This window comes from Stegodyphus dumicola, chromosome 5 (assembly GCF_044657685.1).
Source record: "Stegodyphus dumicola isolate Sdum_Otavi_A_Nest chromosome 5, ASM4465768v1".
Lineage (NCBI taxonomy): Eukaryota > Metazoa > Arthropoda > Arachnida > Araneae > Eresidae > Stegodyphus > Stegodyphus dumicola.
The window spans coordinates 167,419,427-167,442,220 of NC_140772.1; the positions used below are offsets into that span (position 1 = coordinate 167,419,427).

The 22,794-nt window shown below is 29.4% G+C and overlaps 1 protein-coding gene across 2 annotated transcripts in view; it reads right to left on the bottom strand.

The window, feature by feature from the left end:
• Window positions 1–22,794, bottom strand: part of LOC118200984 (uncharacterized) — a 131,282-nt gene that overhangs the window by 20,306 nt on the left and 88,182 nt on the right. For both annotated transcript variants that reach the window (XM_085817349.1, XM_085817350.1), the window contains 8 exons: window positions 17,427–17,488; window positions 14,269–14,336; window positions 13,205–13,265; window positions 12,472–12,595; window positions 7,288–7,372; window positions 4,798–4,918; window positions 1,905–1,927; window positions 782–809 (listed from right to left, as the gene is read on the bottom strand). In XM_085817349.1, the coding sequence (XP_085673475.1) occupies window positions 782–809; window positions 1,905–1,927; window positions 4,798–4,918; window positions 7,288–7,372; window positions 12,472–12,595; window positions 13,205–13,265; window positions 14,269–14,336; window positions 17,427–17,488 (572 nt within the window). The remainder of the gene's footprint in view (window positions 1–781; window positions 810–1,904; window positions 1,928–4,797; window positions 4,919–7,287; window positions 7,373–12,471; window positions 12,596–13,204; window positions 13,266–14,268; window positions 14,337–17,426; window positions 17,489–22,794) is intronic.

Sequence of the window (22,794 nt, forward strand, 5' to 3'; positions counted from 1 at the left end):
AAAACTGGGAGGATCTCATGTGAGAACCGGGAGTTTCCAGGAGCTTTTCATGCTGCACGGAGACACCATCTCAAAAGAACACCAAATTGACTATATTCACTTTATAATACATGATTCAGGTTATTGAACTAATTACAATATTATTATAATATAAAATGTATTAATATTTAATTAGACTGTCATTAATAAACTGTGTCATTAATGAGATTGGGCTAATTTCATTTTTTAATTATCTGAACACTTTTATACTGCAAAAAAATCTGAATAGGGAAGGAAAATTCTTAAAGTATTTTTAAATGCAACAAAAATAAAATTAATAATTAATTACAAATAGTTACGCGGATAAACTTAACAATGTATCATTTAAGGATATAAAAGGAAAAAAAATATACATATTAAACATTGCTTGAATCTTCATAAAAATTATATAAATACTGGCAGTAAATTAAGACAAGATCAAATAAAATTTGATAGCAAAAATTACGCTGAAAATCACTAAAGGCAGGGGAACAGAAGTTTCAAAGTTCAGAGCTAAAAATAGAAAAATTAGAAGATTTGGTATCTATTAGGAGACTGGGAGATGTCATGTAAAACCAGGTAAATTGGCAGCTAGGCTCGAATATATGAACAATATAGCTTTAACGTTATTTTGATCCTTTATTTAGAGCAATCAAGTACAGAGACCTTTTTCTCCATTTGCTTAAATTCAGAAATACCTCTCGCAGGTTATTGAGTCGACTAATGGTTTAATAATCTCTCTATTTAAACAATAAAAACTTACCATCTACAACTTCATATTCTTCTTCAGGCTGAAATTAAAAATAAATTAAAAATTTTATGGTTACAGAAAAAGAAGTATAAAAATTAAAAATTATAAGCATTTCATAGCAGAGTATAAACATATAGACAATGCTCAGAGAATATCAATTTACTGATATAAAGAATTTCATCTTATTACTTATATTTTCATAACATTCTTGAAGGCATGGTAGATAGAAAATTATATTCTAATTAAATTTTTAAATCAGCTAATTATTAATTATAATTCACAATACACTTACACATACACATAGATATAAAATACTTAAATGTATTCAAATCATATATAAGAAATACTAATACAGAATTTAAAAATAAATACTATTTCTTTTTTTGATAAATATCTTTGAAATAAAAATTCAACTTTTAAGAACACAGGCAGCATCTTATGTACACTAATACCTTTTAAGATCAGATGAATTTCTGATTTAAAAAATTAAAATAAACTGTGCATACTAGAACTTTTGTTATTAAAATGTATTTACCATACCACACAAGAAGCCTACAAGAAACCATAGTTAATTTTCAGTCCATTAAATTTGACTAAGTATTAAACAAATTATTTTATAGAGTGTTTTTAGCACAACCTTTAGTCAAAAATTTATTTATTTGCTCAAAACAGAAACTAAAATTGAGATATAATACAACAAATTTTGATAAGATATCAAAGATCCTATCATTTTAAACCATAGAATTCATTAACATTTGAATGTGTTAATTAGATGGCTATCCAGCTTTAAAGAATAGTAGTAGTATGACAGCTTTTTCATCTTTTAGAACACACACTCTTTATTCAATTTTTTCTTTACATAAAACAAAAGTCTCATTTTGGTAAAATACAATGAATCAAAAGAAAATTTTTAAATAAATTTTCGTTTAATGGATAAAATTAGCAAAATTGCTCTGATTTTTGATGGAATCAAAGCAAGAACTAAAATAAAAACAAGACTCAAAACCATATTATACCAAGGAATAAATTTAGTGTGTTTTTATAAATATCTCAAAAATGATGAGCGAAAACTGAACTACACATTAATAATGATGATCATATTAAGGAAAAATATAAAACAAAAATTCATATTTACCGGTTCAATCAATTCGTATGTTTCTAAAAAAAAAAAAAAAAAAAAAAAAATTCTCAAAACATGTATTAAAAAATTCATAAGTAAATACAGAAACTTAAATATAAATACTGATTATAAGCAAGCAATACCAGCTACAAAATTTTAAAATATTAAAGAATTACCATTCCTTTATAATAACAAATATTTTCAACATAAAAAAAAAATGTACCTAAACTCTTAACAATGGCATATATTTCAGGGGTCATATTTAAAAGATCACAGTCACATTTAAAGTGAAATAGTCATATTTAAAAGATCACAGTCATATTTTATTCAGATTTTTTTAAATTATAGCAAACAAATGCACAGTCATCAAAATGACATATTAGAGTAAAATATGACAAACTAATGTTAAATTTAATAATAATAAAGGGGAAAGAAAAAAATAATTTTGAATGAGTGAATAGCAAATTTCAGAATCCAGGGGTGAAAGACCTAAAAGGTCACTTGAGGCTGAAAGACCTTAGATCACTAAGCCTGAGGGATCTAAAGTATTCACATCAAGTCAAACATTGCCCCAAAAGCCTTTTTCGTATAAAACATGAAAAATGACACTAAACAAACAAACAAAAAATTCATATTTAAAAAAAAACACGCCACCAGTGTAAAAAATGCAAATTAAAATGTTCACTTTTATAATTAACCCCACCTATGTTATCTGTTTAAAGTAATAAAGCATAAATCCTACCATCTACTATGAAAATAGTGAATTACATATTTATGTAGTTTTATAAAGAAAAAGAACTCAATTTCGCCTTGATGGAAAAGAAACAATTGAATTTTTTTGTACGCAAAGTTAGTTCAGACATCATAAATACTGTACATTTGCACCAAAATAATGCAATATTAAATTATGGAAAATAAAATCTCTTTATTGGAAACTAAGCATATTACATTCTACATCCTGTATTTAAACACGCATAAAATCACTATTTCTTTACTATAACCATCCTTTACAATTTTATATGCTACAACTGTTTATATACAGTACCATTAAAATGCTATCACAATAGTATTACAGTATTATTAAATTATACATGCATTACTTAAACGCTTCTAGAATTTATACAGTCACTTTCAATGCAGTAGTAATTAAAATTTTAGATATATACTTTTAAACTAAACTATCTTATATATTACTGAATTATATATGCATTATCAATTCAGTGATAGTTGCTATAAAGAAAATATTTTAATATACTAATTAAAATATACTAAGTAGAGCAATATTAATGCCAAAAAATGACCCTAAATTGATACTAATATAAATAACAACATTAAAGTAATGATAATAAAAAAAATTTTCATTCTTAACTAATAATACATACATAATAAATATAAAAATACAAAATTTTAAAAAAATATATTTAAAATTACAAAAGCAGTACAATAAATATTGCAATAAACACTAAATCCTACTTTAAGATTTACTGAAATTATCTTTACTGAGGCTGCTCTGTTTATTTTCAAAAGTTCTCTAAATATGGGGCATCTTGATGAATTGGTTGAGTGACTTGTATATGCAAGAATCCTAAGTTATGCTTGGAACACCTTACTACCTGAAAAAACTCTCTGAAACCATGGGAGTTGAGACCAAAGGAAGAATGCTTGTACTCGCTTAGCATTTTACGTTTAGAAGTCTTTTTTACTAATCATCATACCAATTTCCACAGTAGTGAGTATATGCATATATATGTCATGATATAAATTTGAATGATTTGGAGCTTGGCGGTGGTGTAATAGATGAGTAGCGAAGAAACTTGGCAAGGCAAACACATCCAGATTCAAGATAACTTTATTATTGAGGAAAGCAAGTCAGGATTCACAATATTTGGTTAAGATACGGACGAGCGTCTTATGCGCTCTACATTTTTGTTAGATCAGCACATATTACTTGAACAAAGATGGTAGCCACAAAGCTTCTGGCCAAGAGGAAAGCTTAAGCTAAAGTGATGCATCAGTTCATAGAAAGAAGGGAAGGAGTCAGTTTTTAGTTATGGTTTACAATTCGGTGATTGGTCAAGAAGCATCTGCATAAGATCGCATGATTAATTTGAATGATGCAGTTTAGACTTGAGTGCTATTTTTTACACAGATAGATGAAGTTCCCAAATGAAATAGAAAATAACAGAGGTTATAGTGAATTAAATTTAGAAGTTTGCTTTCATATTTTTCATCTTACGTATAATATAGTATCATATAGCAGTACCACAGTAGAATCTATAGTATTACAGTAGTATCTGTATTATAATACCATATTAATTTCTATAGTATTTCTACAGCTACTGTAGAAAAACTGCATGATTTGTTTATGATAATGTTTATTGCTGTGTGACAGTATGAGGCTCAACCCTAGGTCCTCTGAATCTATGATACTATGCATCAAACAATTCAGCTATAAATAAGCTTTCAATTCAAGAGCTGATATTGCCAGTTTGCAGTGAGTAAAATCAGTGCAAAAATATAGTTAATATTAAACACAAAAACTATTTTAATTCAAATTAATTTAAATGACTATTAATACAAAATGGAATTTAATAAAATTAATTTGCTGCGGCAGAAAATTTAAACTAAAATCTAAAAAATTTAAAAGTAGTTTTTTCCCTTCTTTACATTTAACAGTTCAAAAAATAGTTCTCATTCATTGAAAAAAGCTCCAAGAACCATGTTTAATGACCTAAAAACACATTTTTCAATAAAGTATTTATACTCTGTTCAACCAGGAGAGAAGATCGAAAGAGCAACTTTAAAAAATAATAATAATAATAATAATTGAATGAGATATGCAATATATTACTCACATTTTTAAGGGTTAAAAACAATTATTTAATTATTTTTGGAAGTTAAGAATTACCAATAGATGATGTTTCTTCAAATGGAATATTAAGCAGAGATTGATCACAGGAATTTTCTTTGACAGCTGCATTTACAATAGGTATTTCATAGTCTTCTTGTTGTTCTTCATGACTAGATGCCTTAATACAATTAAACTATATTAAAACCTTTTATATTAGTTTCCAATTTAGTAACAAATAACTAATTTAAATTCATAACAGTTTCTCAAGATAATCAGATGCATATCTTCAAATGCTGAGAACAACTTCAATTTATTATTTTTGGTGCTTAAGCACAGAAACATAAACTGAAAAACAAAGCATCCATTAAGTTATAGTCTTTACTAAGCAAGATCAAATTTTATCAAAATTTACAAGAAATGACATGAATATAACATAAAAACCTTCACAAGCAAGATGAACAGAAGAAAAGCAAATATACCAACACAGCCAGTAGATCAAATAAGATATAAATAATCTCCTCAGTATCCAAAATAATTTGTCACAATCGTGAAATGTTACTTACGGCATTGTTCAATAGCAATATGAGAAGGTTTGTTGCAGATATTTCCTCAGTTGTCACTGAAAAATTTCTCAGTTACAAAGTGCACCCCAAACCACAATCAAGAAGTATGATAGAACATGATGGATAGAGCTTCGTAATAATATCACATCATATATGTTGACTGGTACTGAGATTCAGTTATCATAAATAAATAGAATAAAATCCAATCCATATGACAGATGCCTTTACTATTATTCATGCACAATAGAATATTACATTTTTGTAGAGAAAACAGAAATTTTGTTAAAAGTATATCATAATATTAATTTTATTACAGAGAGCCCATTCCCCCCCATCATTAATTTTCATTAAAAAAACAGTAAAAAATCATCTTGATAAGCTATACCGTTTTAGATATCTTATGCTTAAAACCGGGGGGGGGGAAGGCTATAAGTTGCGTCAGTCATGTCTAGCCATCAAAAATGGAAAAGTCTCGTGACTTCAGAAACCTTAAAACACATCTAGAATACAAAAGCTAACTCTAACGCATAAGAAAATAGAGATTTTGGTTTTAGGCCTTTTATTTTTTGCTAAAAATATGAAAGTTCTTTTTTAGTTTATATAATGTATAACTCCTTATATGACTACCCTTAAATGAAAAATATCTTCAAGGAAAACATTCAAATTTTAAATTATGTTATAAATATTTAATACTGGCACTCATCCTTTACTTTCACTACGCTGCATAAGAAAACATACATATTAAAGATAAATATGAAAAGCACAAAAGCATAAACTGGAAACAAAGATGATAAAACATAAAACTAATACATTTTCAATCAATGACCTGATATATGAACAAACGAACAAATAAGAAATGCAACTTGTATCCTTTTATATTTCCAATGACAAATATAAAAGGGAAATTAATAACAAAAAATGTATTTCCAAATTTTTCTCATGAATGAATGCAGCTGAAGCATACATGTAAATAACATTGTTTTCCTTTCATGATCATAAAAAATAATAAATAAACAAACAAATTTTCTTTTTTGAATTAAAAAACAAATAAAAAAAGAGAAAATTTAGACAGATTGTTTTATATTTTGAATGCACTTATTTTTAAGCATTTTGAGTTCCTTTTAGTGCTAAATAAGTGCTAATAAAGCTGCACAGCCAATACTGGATATTCGATGTGGACAGCTTTATTATGAAGAAGAGTTTTATTTTAATAAATAAATTTAAACTCATGGAGCAAAATATACCTACTGAATTTTTAAACAAATTTATTATTTAAACAGCAAATCCTTTAACAAAGCCATACATTTAAATATAATCTGCATCTCATTACACTAACCTCTATTTTGATGTCAAAACAGAGTTATCTGTGAAATTAAATTATTTTAATTCACCATCCGGTAATTTTGTTCAGGTGTGAACATTATCATAAAAAAGTGAAATAAACGTTCAAAACTATAATGACTGAATATGTATGAATGCATATTTGATTTCATGGAGATATTTAATGGCTGCATTGAATTTGAAAAAAAAAAAAAGAAAAAAGAAAAAAAGGAAAAAAAAAAAAGAAAGAAAGAAAGAAAAAAAAGATAAAAAGTATATTTATAAATAACATTCCGACAGATTTCATTTGATATTTCAAATAAAGAAAATTTCATCATATTTCTTGGCTCTTGAAATAATTCTGCAATGACTGATGAGAAAAAATAAACCAGTCATTCTTTAGATACTTACAATACATGAAATTAAGCTTTTATGATTTGGTCCAAAACAATAGTTAAGAAACAATCTAAATATTAATAACATATGAATTTGCATAATATCAATGCATATCAAAAATATCACCACCTTCAAATATGAGATAACAAAATTTGAAATAAAAGTTACATAGAATTACAATAATTGAAAAAAAAATAAGAATTATTAAGCATATACCTTATCAATTAAGTTTTTGAAAAACATAAAAAAAAATTGCATTTAAACATACCTGAGATACAGGGGGAGGAGGAGGCTGACTCGGTGGTCTTTTTAAAGGCTGCCTTGGAATATTAATGTGATTTGAACTCTTCATACTAAATGAAAAATCAAACATAAATGAGTAAAAAAAAATTCTTAATAATAGTAACTTAAATTTATACAATTAGAAATAAAACTGGAAACATAAACAAAATACAGAATTGTAGCAAGCAAGAAAAAAGATTGTAATTGTAATTTTAATTGTAACAAACATAATTCTGCAGAAACAAAAAATATAAAGCCTTTTATTAATTAACAACTAAATCATTCAAAATTGCAAAAACATTAAAAAGAAGAATGTTCCTTTTAAGAATTTTAAAAAATGTGGTTTGAATGAGATAACTTTACAAATAAATTATGGGAGTAATTAAATTCCTGTTAGCCTGGAGCTCTGAAACTGATGCTGTAAAGCAGGGATGTCAAACTCACAGGTACACTTGGGCCAAAAAACAAGGTTTAACTTTAGGCGGGCTGCAAAAAAAAAAATCAATACTCATAGAAACGTAGATTTATTTCGAATAATACAATAATAAACATATATATATATTTATATAGAAAAGAACAAGAAAAATTTAATGTTTACGTCCTGATACTTGACATCTCTTCTCTGCTATTATCTTTCCTATTTCGGGAGAAATTTTGTTTGCAGTGATAACTTTCAATGCTGACCCAAGGTGAGCATCATTAATACGGTTTCTAATAGGAGACTTATTACCTTTCATGACTTAAAATAACTGCTCGCACCCATAAGTGCTACCAAACGTGGAAATAATTTCATATGCGAATTTTCGAGTATTTTCAAAACCTGGCTGGTAAATATTTGTAAAATTCAGACACGCCCACTTCAATGAATTTTGCTTTCAAATTTGAGTTGCATTCAATCTCGATCACCTCCATTTGCATATGGCTGGGTACTGAGTCAATACTTATTGAGAAAATCAAAGAAAACAAAAAAAAAAAAAAAAGTCTTCGAGGGAACTAAAATCATTAAACCTCGTTTCAAATTCAGTTGTTAAATTTGCAACTTTTTCTGCGTATTTTTGATACGAACAAGTATCATCTAAACTTGATTTGTTCATGCTGCACGTCGGGAAGTGCATCAAATCTTCATTTTTAAGTTGTTTTTCCCAAAGAATTAGTTGACATTTGAATGCTTTAATTATGTTAAACATGTTCGTAATGATATGATCTTTTCCTCGTAATGATAAATTTAAATCGGTTAAGTGTTTGGTTATATCAACCAAGAAAGATAAATCTTGTATCCATATTGGATCGTAAGACAAACTTAGTCTTGATTTTTCGTTTTTAAAAACTGACATATTTCTTCTTTCAAATCCCAGAATTGTTTGAGAATCTTGGAGCAAGATAACCAACGTACCTCGGTATAGTCGGACAAACCCGAATATTCACTATCTAACTCACTTAAGAAAGCAGTGAACTGACGCTGATTTAAACCTCGAGATCTTATAAAATTTATAACTTTTTTTATATATGACAAAACATTCTCCATATTTTACTTTCGTGCATAGAACTTCTTGATGTATAATACAATGCATATGATGAATGTTTGAACCGTGAATTTCACTAAGTTTTTTTCTTAGTAATGCTACGAAGCCCTTGTTTTTCCCGGTCATTGATGGAGCGCCATCTGTAGCTACAGAATTTAATTTTGCCAAAGGTAGATTGTATTTCTGCAGAAGTCCAAAAACACAAGTAAATATATCTTCTCCTGTGGTAGTACCAGGCATCGGTATTAGTTCCAGTAATTCCTCAAAAATGTTAAAATTCTTGTCACAAGAACGAAGAAACACTGCTAATTGAGCTTTGCCACTAATGTCCATGCTCTCGTCACAGGCAATGGAGAAACTTTCGAAACTAGATGATTTTGCTTTGATCTGATCACTTAAATTCGCGGCTAAATCAGTAACTCTTTCCACAACTGTATTTCGAGACAATGAAATTGATTGAAAAGCCTTCACATTTCCAGGACAAACAATTTCTCCAGCTTTCATTAGGCATTCCTTGATGAAATCACCATCAGTAAAAGGCTTCGAATGTTTAGTTATCAACTCGGACAAGACGTAGCTTGCATGTACCGCTGCTTCACTTTCTTGCAATACTTTACTAAACATGGACTGTTGCTTTTTCACTCCTAACTTGAGCTCTTTCAACTTTTCTTCTCTCATTAATCCTTCGTAATTGTTATATTTCAATTTGTGTCGTCCGTAATGACGTTTAATATTATATAACTTTGGTACATTAATAGTATTATTACATATCAAGCAGATTATTTTATCTTTTATTTCACAGCAAAAATATTCTAATTTCCATTTTACTTGGACTATTCTATGTTTGTCAGCGATTTTTCGCTTAATTTTACTCCCACTTGGTTTTGATATAGACATACTGAATACAAAGGGCTGGAATAAACACGGTTAACGTTAAAAAGTTAACAAACATTTATTCTTTCCACAAGAGATAAATCAAAATGCTGAAATATTTCTTCAAAAATATTCTAACAATATCACAAAATGTCAAACATTTAGCAAGAATCAATTCAAAACAGAGAAACTAATTCTATCTCACAGCGAAATCGCTACAAATCAATCACAGCATTAAGTAAACAAACAGTTCTCTAGAACTACAGCTACTACTGAGATGAGTAGTTTTTTCTCGGCTTTTATAAGCTTTATAATTAATTTCTTGAATATACTGGAAACATCTATAAATATCTGGATTTTTATGGATGGCAACAGCAATTACGAGATATTTTTTTTATTGGGTATTAAATGCACGCGCTGTTCAATTTTTAACCTTCCAACGCAGCTGTCTTTTCAAAAATCGTCTGCGTTGCTAAGGCAACATGAAGCAAATCTAATTACAATTCTAAATTAAAAAAACTAAATAAATAAATAACTATGAAATCCGTAACAATATAAATTAAGTAATAATTAATAATAAAGCAAAGTGCATGCACCAATATATTGTACAAAACTATGATTGGAAAACTGAGACCATGAGTTCAGCCAGATTCGGCTATCAGGGGATGCGTACAAGTTCTGAGTGCACGTGTCCCCCAAAAGCCGAAGGTAGCTGAACGCAAGCTACTCACACGCATTTGTAATTTAAGTAGTGTGTGTGTCAGCTCGCTGTGAGTAATCTAACAACGCCGAATAAATTATCGTTTATTACTTAGCAGTAAATATTTAATTTTTTTCTTCACTGATATGTTATTTTATTATTATATATTATTATTTGCAGATATATTGGCCGGGCCGCAAAAATATTTGTTGTGGGCTGCATGCGGCCCGCGGGCCGCGAGTTTGACATCCTTGCTGTAGAGCTTCAAGAATCATTTTATCTGTGACATTGACACTAAAATTAACCATATTCTTGATTCTTCTTTAAAAAATCAACTTAAACTCGTCAAAAATAAAACTGCACCTTAATAAGGACTGCATGTGATGACATGAAAATCAGAATGATGATGAAAAACACAACAGATATAAAAATACAGACTGTTTTATCAGCGTCTAGTGGGGTTTTTGATAACGATGCTGATGCAACCTTTTAGAAGGCAAGACATAATTATGTGACTAATTATTCTAGAAATGAATGCTAGAAAATCTATCATCAAGCCACATCCACAGTGACATGCTGGTCCTCTGAGGTAGTTGGCAGTAGTTCCAAGTGCACAATTATATTCAATACGTTTCCACAAGCATTTGTAGTTAAGAAAGCTCACACAATGCTGATGACTAAAGAAGGATGCTAATTTAAAAGTAGACAACTAAGCGTTCAGAATAGGACATGTAGCTGGGATGTATTTTTGTTGGAATATCCTGAACTATAAACCTTATTTCATATGTGAAGTTAGTGCAAAACTTATTAACCCCTTCAGAACAGATGTATCATATATGCATCAGCAGCTAATCCTCTTACAAGACAGCATGCTTCTGGTTTGCAGTGCTGAACTCGACTTCCTACTTGGCATGTCTGGGGATATTTCTGTGTCCACTGAACCACATATCGCTAACAGATAACAGATTCATGTTGTGTTGCACATTATGCAGACACAGCAGGTGTTGACAACTGAAGGTCATGCATGCATCGAATCTTGATCCTCAATTAATAGGTAGTGGTATTTAACTCTCTAATCTCATTATCTTCACTGTTTCAAAAGTTCTAATGTCTCTGATCTATCTCTGACAACCCTTGAACATTTAAACAGTTGCTGCATTTCACAGCTCACCAGCAGATCTCACATGAGCTGTTGTGAATACATTGTTGATCATTTGTCAAGTATTTCTTTATACATCTTTGAAACTGCATATACATAAGATATTTGCTAGCATCATATTAGGTTACTTTTTAGATTTACAATATACATAAAATAAGTTTGAAAGAGTCTAATGGTAGCATATGCATGACAGAAGGTATATAACTGAATTTTACAGAATCCAACCTGATTATTAGAAACCTTATTATTAAGAATGCAACCTTATTATTAAGAAAAATTAAATTAATATGAGTTAAAGCTGATTGGGGGGAACTCATTACTAATTACTGTAATTGAGAGATCACATAACTTGTTAATTTTTTTTTAAATGTGGAATTTACATAAATACAAAATAAATCAACTAGATACAAGAATATTTTTAAATATATATAACATCAATACCTAGTAAAATTATCAGAAAGGTGAATATAGTACTTATAATTCTAGTATGTGTTATCACATAAGATTTACATAAAAATTTTAAACTCATGACATGCAAATTTTTGATGTCATCTTGCAATCACCAGATTATTACTTTATCTTAATCTTCTAATACTTCTGAACCTTTAGCATTAATTAACAACAAAATAATAATGTGAATTTGAAAAATCTGCCATTTTGAAGAACACATTTGAAAGTGCTTTTTTACGTAAAACCCAACTTAAAAACAAATTTCACTGCAACAAAAAAATAATAAATATTTATAAAGGTGTCTTTTAGAACATACATACTTTATACATAGCATACTGTGATAAATAACCAATAAAACATAACATAATTTACAGCTTGCTACAGAGATTATGAAAAAATTCACATAATCAAGTTTTTAATTTTCTAGATTTTTCATGTGAATTTACATCAGAAAAACATACATACTTAGTATTAGAGTTATTAATGATTTTGGAAATCACAGGCACATCTGGCGGTTTTGGAATGGATTTTGCATGTGAAAGACTGTTTTCTTCTATAGCATTGGAAAGTGAACTTCTTTCAAGAGCTCCTGAAATATGTTTGACATATGTAAAATTAGTGTTTTAAGAAGTCACTTTAACTGCACCAAAAATGAAAAGATAAGCAAAGCAAACAACACATAGATTCAATTATAAAGTATTCTTTATAGACTTTGAAAAGTTACTGATAAATAAGACAATATTTATAATACAAATATGAAAATTATGGGATTATTATTAGCTCACTCGAAAAAACCCACCTTAGTTTGGCATAAATTCTGAATAAACTTTTGTTGAATTTTAGGGAAATCACACACACGTCTCTCATTTTCAAAAGCAAACAAAATTTTGAAAATATATTTTGCCCCTGAAATAAAGGGGCCTGCATTTGAATGTCTTCTAGACCAAGAGAGTTATATTGAAAATCTGTGCCAAACTGAAGTCCTCCCCCCTTTTTTTTTTTATTAAAGCCTGAATTAAAATTTTACATTAGCATATTGGGTCTGTTTCTCTTTCATTTTATTTATAACCATTTCTGGAAGGAGTGAGGTGGTGTTAGTCTGTCAGTGTAAATGAATAATCAAATACAAGAATAGCTGTAATGATAATCTGATACAATTGAATAATTAGTACTGCTACAGATAATAAACACTAATTACCTGACACAGTATCAATAATGGTGTTATTATTAAGCTCAAATGATAACTGGTCACTTTTCCTCTGTAAAAAAAAAAAAAAAAAAAAATTATTGCGGTATTCACAAATATATTTTAATTCTTGTTCAAACAAAATCAAATTACATTACATTATATAATACAGATTTAATATTATATTTTTTTATTTACATATTCAATATTACACTGTATTTATTTTTTCCAATATAGTAATAGCCTATAAGTAATGCAGTAATTTTTTTCCTACACAAATAACTAATAACAGAAGTGAAGACAAATATTTCCAAAGAAAAGGTCATACCCAAAAATTTATTTCTATCAAAAACAAATAAATAAATAAAATATAGATCATATTTATTGACATTTAAAAATTTTAAATGGAATGAAATTTATGAAAACTGCATGTGACACAAAGATCATTAATACTTACAAATGTACATTTATTAATATCATGATTATGAAATTAAATGATCTTGTCTGTAAAAATTCCATACTGAAGTAATAGACTGATAGAAGTCACATACTCTCCTCAGAAGTAATGCATAGCAGGCATTTCTTTTTTGGTTGCTGCTTACTAGCTGTGATTTTAGATTAGTGCCTTCAAAGACCTTGATTCTAGTTTTTATAAGATTTAACAATTTGCATAATTTTAAATCTATTATTTTCTCTATATATAGGATTAAGATCAGCTTTCGAAATTTCAAGAATGCTTAGTTCTTATATTCCAGACTATTGTTGAACATGAGATCTTGTATCTGAGCTGCAGGAAAATATTTCCTCTGAGCACGCATAAACTATATACAAATTTCCTTTCTTATAGTTTGGGACATGCAGGGCAATACTAGTTGGGTTATATTATTGCATATCATTTTAAGAATTCCAAATGTAACTGTACGGAAATAAATAATAAATGTTCCCAGTGTGTCTCCTTATGCAATGAAACAATATTTAACAATTCATTATTATTTGAAAAGATTAAATAAGCACGTACTTTGAATTAAAATAATCTAAAATAATTCAGAATTTAACACATAAAATGATATTCCTACTTCTTCTTCACTGTCACTATCAAAGTCAGAACCCCAGTCATCAGAATCATCTCCACTTTCATACTCTCCTATTAAAATGAAGAGGCAATATTTCATATTTCAAATTTATTTTTTAACTGTTTCATTACACATATAGTATGCATATGAATATATATACAATTTTATTTGTATAATAAGCTTACATTAAAAATATGAAAGTATATAATTTATTATTATTATGTATTATTATTGTAGGCTTATTATACATACATATATATATATATATATATATATATATATATATATATATATAATGTTGTATGAACTTAAATCCATTTAGTGCGAATACAAGTTATTATTACTTGCGCAATTGCTGCAAAGTTAGTTAATAATAATTTATTTCCCAAACAGCACTGATCAATTGATTACACCATCTCCCAAGCCCAATTAAAGTAGAATTATCCCAAAAGTGTGCATCCATACCGGCAAGTTACATTCCGAAAGATGCCCCGAAGCAATTTGAAAGCAAAACGCCAACAATGTTCCAACGGGGACCGGAGCCAAATCATCACGAAGAACAATATATCAATTGTAAAAGAAAAACCAAAACATGTAATCACTGTCATTGATCGGAAACTAGTTGACCTTTCAAGGGGAACAAACCAACTCCCGTTCAATGAACAACAATTGACAAAAACATGTAAATACGAAAGTGCTTCGTCCCCACTCGAGCCATAAGTCAAAGCCAAACCGGCAATTCCAGTCAGGCCAAAAATTTCCGCGAATAGTTGCTACTCAAAGAACCCATTCTCATGAAGCACCCCAGTCAATTCAATTTGGAGCAAAAATCAATTACTGTAGAGAAATCCCGTAAAACTCGAGCAACCGTCCCCGACACCATCACCTTTATGCATCTGAGCACTATACCATTTGTAGAAATTAAACATTGGAAACTGTCGCTATGAAATCGAATTCACGGCAAAGTTGAAATAAACATAGAAGACTACAAAAAAAGATAAACAATGCAAACCTTGCAAAAACAAATCAAAGAAAACACAAAAACAATATAAAAATAATATAGAAAATAATATAAATAATATCAGTGAATGTACATGAAGATACAAAGGCCAGAAAGGCACTAAGTAACTTACACTCCCTCCAGTGGGGGAGCCGGCAAAGTGTTCTTTTCGTGTCCGACTCAGAAGTGCAGGGTGTCCGAAAATTCCTAGCGGCAGCAGGGGCCCCGAACAATATCAGTCGGCAAGACCCGGGCGAAGTAATCCATGGTATATATACATGATACATATGAAATTTAGGTAGCTTATTATTATTATTATGTATTATTATTGTAAGCTTATTATACATATATAAATATACATGATACATATGAAATTTAGGTAGAAAGTATATAAATATAGTATAATATGAAATTTAGTAAATTTAGGTATAGTATATGAAATTTTTCATATGAACCTAAATTTACTGTATGTCTATGAAATATATATTTCATATACTTACACATATGAAATATTTTTAGATAACTGCAGAATTTAAATTTAGTACTCTTAAACTACAAAACAACAATTTTCATTTTGATTCAGAAATCACGGTAGACGATACAGCAGATTAAAAAAGTATAAGAAAGCTGACTACATCAACACAGAAACAGAATATCTATTCAAAAAATAAATGAAATACTATAAGTTTAAAAAAAATTACAATATTCAGTATAATTTCAAATCTTTTATAACACCTTTTGAGGAAAATAAAGCTAGATAGCCAGGCATTTTAACTTCACATCAACAATAAGTGACAAAAATAGCTATTAATGTAAAAAAACTCTTTAAAAATTAATTTCAGTGTTGTGTTGTTATGAAATAATGATTAAATTACTTGATTACAGAAAACTCTAGGGTTACAGGAATGGATGTGTTTGTGAGGGATTTTTCTAGACGGCTCATACCAGAAAAATAGGTGAAGTAAACTAAGATTAGATAACATAAGACTGGAGGTTTGTTGAAAGTCATATAAAAAAGTAAAAAGTATTTCAGAAATCAATGTTTTATTTATGAGAGCAAATTCAGCGTTCTAGTTCATATACAATGCAAAAAGACTTAAAAGCAAAATGCCGAGCTTCAATCGATGAATTTTCATTTTATTAAAGGACATGATATTGATGGCTAAAAAGTGTATGGTTGTATGAGTTACAGGGAAGAAGATAATGTAAAATTAATTGACACAAAAACTTTTAAGTTTTCATTGTATAAACCTTTTAAAACTAAATTTAAAACAAAGTGTTAAAAATATAAACATATTGTCTACCTTCACACTACGTCAGATACCTTTACACAACACACAACTCAGATATAAGAGCTACACAGTTTTCACTTAAGGTTTTCACCAACAGTAGTTGCATGGAATGCCATGTTCTGCAGAAAACAGTTTGAAAACTGTTATTAAATGTCTTTAAAATACTTACGTAAAGAATAGATTTTGATTTCACGAAAAATCTAGGGAACTATATTTTATATTTGGCTAGAATTAAACAAGAGTAGTGTTTCTAATGAGAAATGTACTACTGTAAGATAAACTTGAAGCACAGGGAAAAAATTATAAATTGTTTTTAACCAAAACAAAAAGACTCTCCCCCCCCTCAAAAAAAGTAGGTGTCAGAATCAGGTATAAAACAAATTCAGAATGCAAGTAAAATTCTTTAGCTTGAGTGTCCAAATATAAATTTAATTCTGTAATTCATCTGACATCAGTTTAATTACAATTTAATTAAAAATTTAATTTATTTCAGTTCTTTTCATTAAAAAACTTTTACTGCTTTTTATTAGCTTCTGTTTAGTTAGTTTCATTAGTTTTTATTCATTTTATTGCTTTTCATTAGTTTGGAATCCAAAATACTTGTGCTTTTGATTAGGAGTAAATGATCACTTTAGTTTTTCAAGGATTACTTTTAATTTTAGATACATTTTGTAGGAGACTTCTTTAATTAAAAAAAAAAAAAAAAAGTCTAAACATTTTACCCTACCTTTTTAGAAGCAAATCAAAATTTTAATTTGGCAGCCTTGATTGTTTTGCTCATAAATGGGAAGGACAAGTTTTATGCTTTTAAAATATTTTAAAAAGTTCTAATAAAAAAAAGAAAAGAAAAAAAGTGAAACGTTTATTACCATTAAAATCAACACCTTCATGAGATTGAGATGAATGGTTCTTCTTAATACTTCTTGCAATCCTGGTTTTGAATAAACACATAAATTAAAAAGTAACTTTAATATATTTTTTAAAGATTTATTATAAAATGCATGAAACAGTTTAATACAACCAATATCATTATTATATTAAAAAACTTTTTGGAACTAAATATAAAATATTTAGAAAATAATAGCAATAAAATATATGGCAAATAAATAATTTAGGAGGAAGGAGAATATTTAGAGTAAAAATACCTAGAAACTAATTTTCATTTCAACAGTATTTTGAAAGATATGAGAGAAAAACATTCAAACATTTATTATAATAAATTATTATAAAACTATCACATATAATAATTTTAATGAGATTTTAATAATTTTTATAATAATTATTATATAAAAAATTAATTTAAATAATTTTATAAGAAATTCTTCTTTACACTTATATTTTTTTAAGGTCAAAAATTTTATGATACTACAAAAAGCTCTATTAAAAAAAATCTATTGATTGTTAAAATGTTCTGCTTATCATAGCTTCTCATATACTGATTAAAAAAAATAGCTTTAAATTTTACTAATGTTTCAAAGAACAATGTTATTATTTCCATTACAGAAATAAAATTATACACTGCCAAAATATAAATTTGTTGTCTTCAGCAAGGTGTAAAATCTAAACTGGTATATGAGAAAAAGTGAATGCAGTTGGCTCTCTCTGCTACAGAAAATGAAAGCTATTTGACAAAAGGCAACCTTATGTCTTGAATCTAACGTGAAATAAAGAGAATGCTTAAATGCTCTGCTTTCATTAGAGTCTTCTGGGAATTTTTTGTGATGATGAAAACATTTCAAATGCATAATTACTATTGATACAACTGCTATTAATACAACTGCTCTTAATTATTGTTGTTTCATAGTTTCCATATAATTTACAAAATACTGGGTTATGTGATTGAAATATTCACTGCAAATAGCAAATATGGTAGAAACACAGCCTCTGGTCCAAAAAAACATTAGTCCACTGATATTATGTGATATGTCACAAAATCAGTAATAATCTGTAGGATGGGCTGTCATATCATGGTTTTCAATAGGATATGACCTTGTTACAGCAGACACCTAGTATACATAAATGTGAGTACTTTCACTTTATGAAAAAAAATCAGAAGGGCCTGTTGTACTTGAGCACAAAACATTAACACTGTATTTGGTACATGTATGGCTAATGAATGCTCTATAATAGGCATGGCCAAACTGCTGTTAATAACTTAAGTGAATCTTGCTGGACATTTTCGGCCATTTGGTCTCTTAAAAATGTGATTTGCTTGAACAAAACAGTAGTTAAATTTTTGAAACATAAAGCATGCTGTGCACAAAATATACAGATATGAAGTTAATTTAAGAAGTAATACTCTTTACTTTTCCCGCTTAGTTTAATATTATTTCAAGCAATTTCTGCTTAAATTGCTTTTGAGTAACCCCATTGCTTTCCAACAACAATCAATGCCCAACGTCTCGAAGGATTTAGTATTCGTTGTTAGGGTACTACTTCTATTGTCTTTGAATGACTTAGGTTCAGTCCTAGAATGACTTGGGTAACTTCTGAAGAAATGCTTCCCAAGAAGGAAACTTTCTGACCACACAAGGACTGCTTCAGTCCAGCAAAGAATTTCAAATCTGGGGACTTTATGTTTGGTGAGATACATTTTCTTGCTCATACTTGGTTAAGACCTATTACAATTTTCTCATTTGCAGATGTCCTTCGCAATTTCCCTGCCCTAAACAAATTAGATTATTTTTAAGTAATTTTCTTGTCAATTTTTGCAACCACTCACAGGAATATCATACAGTTACACTTTTCTCACGAGAAACTATCTTTCATAATAATTTTTTGATATTCCTAGGCAGAGATATCATTTATTTCAACAATGGTTAAGCATCGTGAAATTTTTGTGTGGTCACATGGACTTTTCCGTTGGATCAATAACGATTTAAATTCTGATCAAAGTTTGTGTTTTTTCAACTCATAATAACTCACTCTTTTGGATTCGTAAATTCTTATATAGGATTAAGCTGGAAGTGAGATTTAAAAAATCTCAGATTCCCTATTCTTTCTCATATCAACTAGAATTTTAAGTTAACTTTCATAAATCACCAATCTTAAGCTATTTATTAATAAACTAAAACGATTACTTAAACTATTTATTTCAAAAAACTTAATTATTCTGTCAGTATACTAAAAATCTCATTCTATTAGAGTTAACTGCATGCTTAAAAAAGCTACGTTGTCTGTTACCCCAAATATGAGATAGCTTCTATTGTACATGACAACCCTATATTTTACACGCTGTTTTATAATAAAAAAAAATAAATTGTCATAGGAAGCTTTATTATGATGAAGGCGGTCTGTGATAAAAATAACTAATTGGTCTCCATACCATTAGTTAATGTTAAATAAGCTTCCCCCAGGTTAAAACTAAGGAATAAGTGATACATTATCTTCATTCTTTAAATATTAAGATGCAAAAATAAGAAAATTATTAAGAAACAACAAAAAGTCTTATATCCAGACCACAGCAACACAAAAGATTCATACGATGTATTTTACATTAAAATAAAAATTATGTTTTATGCATTCATTACTCCCAGGTCTGCGCCAAGCCTAATCAGTGCCGTTGTGCAAATTTCTAGCGAGTGCCTTTATGCAGTGATGATATTAAAGGGACATTGCTTATGGCTAATATTTAAAACGAAACATTATTAACATATATATGTATATAAAAATAAATAAATACATACATACATATTATCTTTTAATTTGCCTAAATATGCAAACAATTTTTGCTTTGTTAAAACCCTAACTTAAATATATTTATTGAAGAATTATACATACATTTAGGTCATAAAAAGCCACCCAACTGGTATAGTGGTTAGCATTGCTGACTACGGCGCCGAAGGGCCCTGGTTTGAATCTCGGAGAAGGCATGGATGTCTGTAAATGTATAATGTCCATGCAGCATGGGGGGGGGGACTCTAAATATGCAAGGCGAAAATCCTCTCGAAGAGTTAGTGGTAGAGGAAGAGGGTTGGGAGGCGCTCGGAACCATCCCCAGGACGTTCTCCATCAAAATTGGGGGGTGAAACTGAGCTAAATCGCACTGTCATCTGTAAGGTGCTCAAGGCTGCTGCCAACGACAGGCATATCTTGCGTTCCTTGCCGCGAGGAATTTTGTGGGCTGGGGCTGACTATAGGTCAGACAAGTGAGCATTATTTACTGAACACAATTTATTATCTTAAAATTAAAAATTTAGATATCTGTAGGGCTGATATCTAAAATTCTTTGCACACTGCTATGTTGTTGACAATGATATAGCTTAGAGTTTCAACTGGCAATGCTATATTTCCTATTTTCCAAAAGTTAGCACAAACTGCAGTTCATGATAAGATCTATACTATTTTATCGTTTTGATTTTTATCAGTAATGCTTTTTTCAGTTTTTGACATAAGTCAAGCCATCTTGTAAATATATATGAACGAAAAGATGTTTGATGCAGATGTGTATGTAAGGGTACAGGCTACGTCATTGGATGCCATCGACAAATTGCTTAGTCCTTATTTTGTGTCTACTGTTGCAATGGTAGTAATTTGCACAATATTTATCTTCTTTGCTCTTTTTTTTTTTTTTTTTTTTTTTTTGGGGGGGGGGGGGACTGCTTGTTGTCATTTTTCTACATAAAAAAGGTAAGTGCAGTTACATATTATGTCAAACTTAGGCTAGCTTTTTAATTCAGAAAAGCGATGATTTGAGCATTCCAGCCACATGGTTTCTAGCAAAAAGAAAAACTTCAAATCTTGACGATTTACATGAATTATTATATTATATTGCAAACACAAGATCTAAGGTGGGAAAGGCAAAGCTTGGTATTAAACAGCATAAAATTTTTTAGTGCCCTATTTTTTTCTTTGGTACAGTAAGCACTTTTTGTAAATTTGAGCAAGAATTCATAATTTCTTGAAAATTATTTTCTTTCACAAATGAAAAGTGTTTTCATATTTTTAAGCACCATCCACTATGAATTTATTTGTTTAATTTTTTAAATATCCACTTGTCCTTCATTAATTTGAGTTTCAGTTTTTACTAATGTACGATGAACATAATTGTCACTATTTGAAAATGCAATAAAATTTTATGTTTTTGCATGTTTTGAAACTGATGAATAAATCTGGCCAATTATGTATCATTAACAAATTGTACTTAAGCATATTTAAAGGCTGTATACTTTAATATGATGTCCCAGGAAACATTTCAGCTTTGTATGTCCATAGCTTTGTATGCCATCACTGGCCATGATGATAAGGGCCCAAAACATTACTATTCCACCTCAAATTCTGTTCACAGCAGCTGAACATGCTGGCTGCATGAGTATTCTCCTCACTAAGAAACCCCTCTCTACTTCCTCCATAACTGCTTTTGAATGCTCTAGAATTCATGGAAGAGAGAAAAAATCTTACGCGATGCTTCCTTTTTTCCCTCAATAAAGGCAATTAAGTGCATTGCCATAATTAACACAAACAAACAAATAAAATGCCAACAGTATGGTCTCAGCGAATTTTGTAACCACCCTCAATAAAGAATTAAAGGTTCAGTCAAATGAAAACAAGATAGATGGAAAATAAATAAACTCTTTATTATTTCAAAAGTAATACCATAATTTTTAATGCATTTATCTCAAATTAAGGCAAGATGGTCAATGGCATTATGGAAAAATGTTTTCGGTTGCCCACAGAACCATGACTGAGCTAGGTGCGCACCTCTTCATCTGAAGCAAATCAAAAGCCAGTAATGTCTTTCTTCAGGGCTCCAAAAATATGTAAATTACAACAGGAGAGTTCTGTATGGAGCTATACAAATCAACTATATGAAGGATGTTTCAAGTGCTCCCCAGCGAAACTTCTGCAGTACAGCCTTAACAATCATGGCAACAAGTGGGCGGGCATTATCCTGGAACAGAATGATGCCTGCATTGATCCATCAACATTCCTGGGCATTTGACACTTCAATTTTTGGAAAGATCCCACATACTGCTGTGCATTAATTGTTGTGTCATGCTCCAGCAGAAAGTCAAAGAGCAGCGAGCCCTTGCAGTCAAAAGAAAAAGGTCAACATGACTTTCCTAGAGCTGGTGTGCACAGCTTTGGAATTTTTTGATGGAGTTGAACCTGCGTGCTTCCACTGTTGGCTCTGGCTCCAAATGATGGTACCATGTTTCATATCCCGCAATAATATGGGACAGGAAATGATATTCTTGATCGTGATATCGCCCCAGATGTCGAAATTCTGTCAAGCTG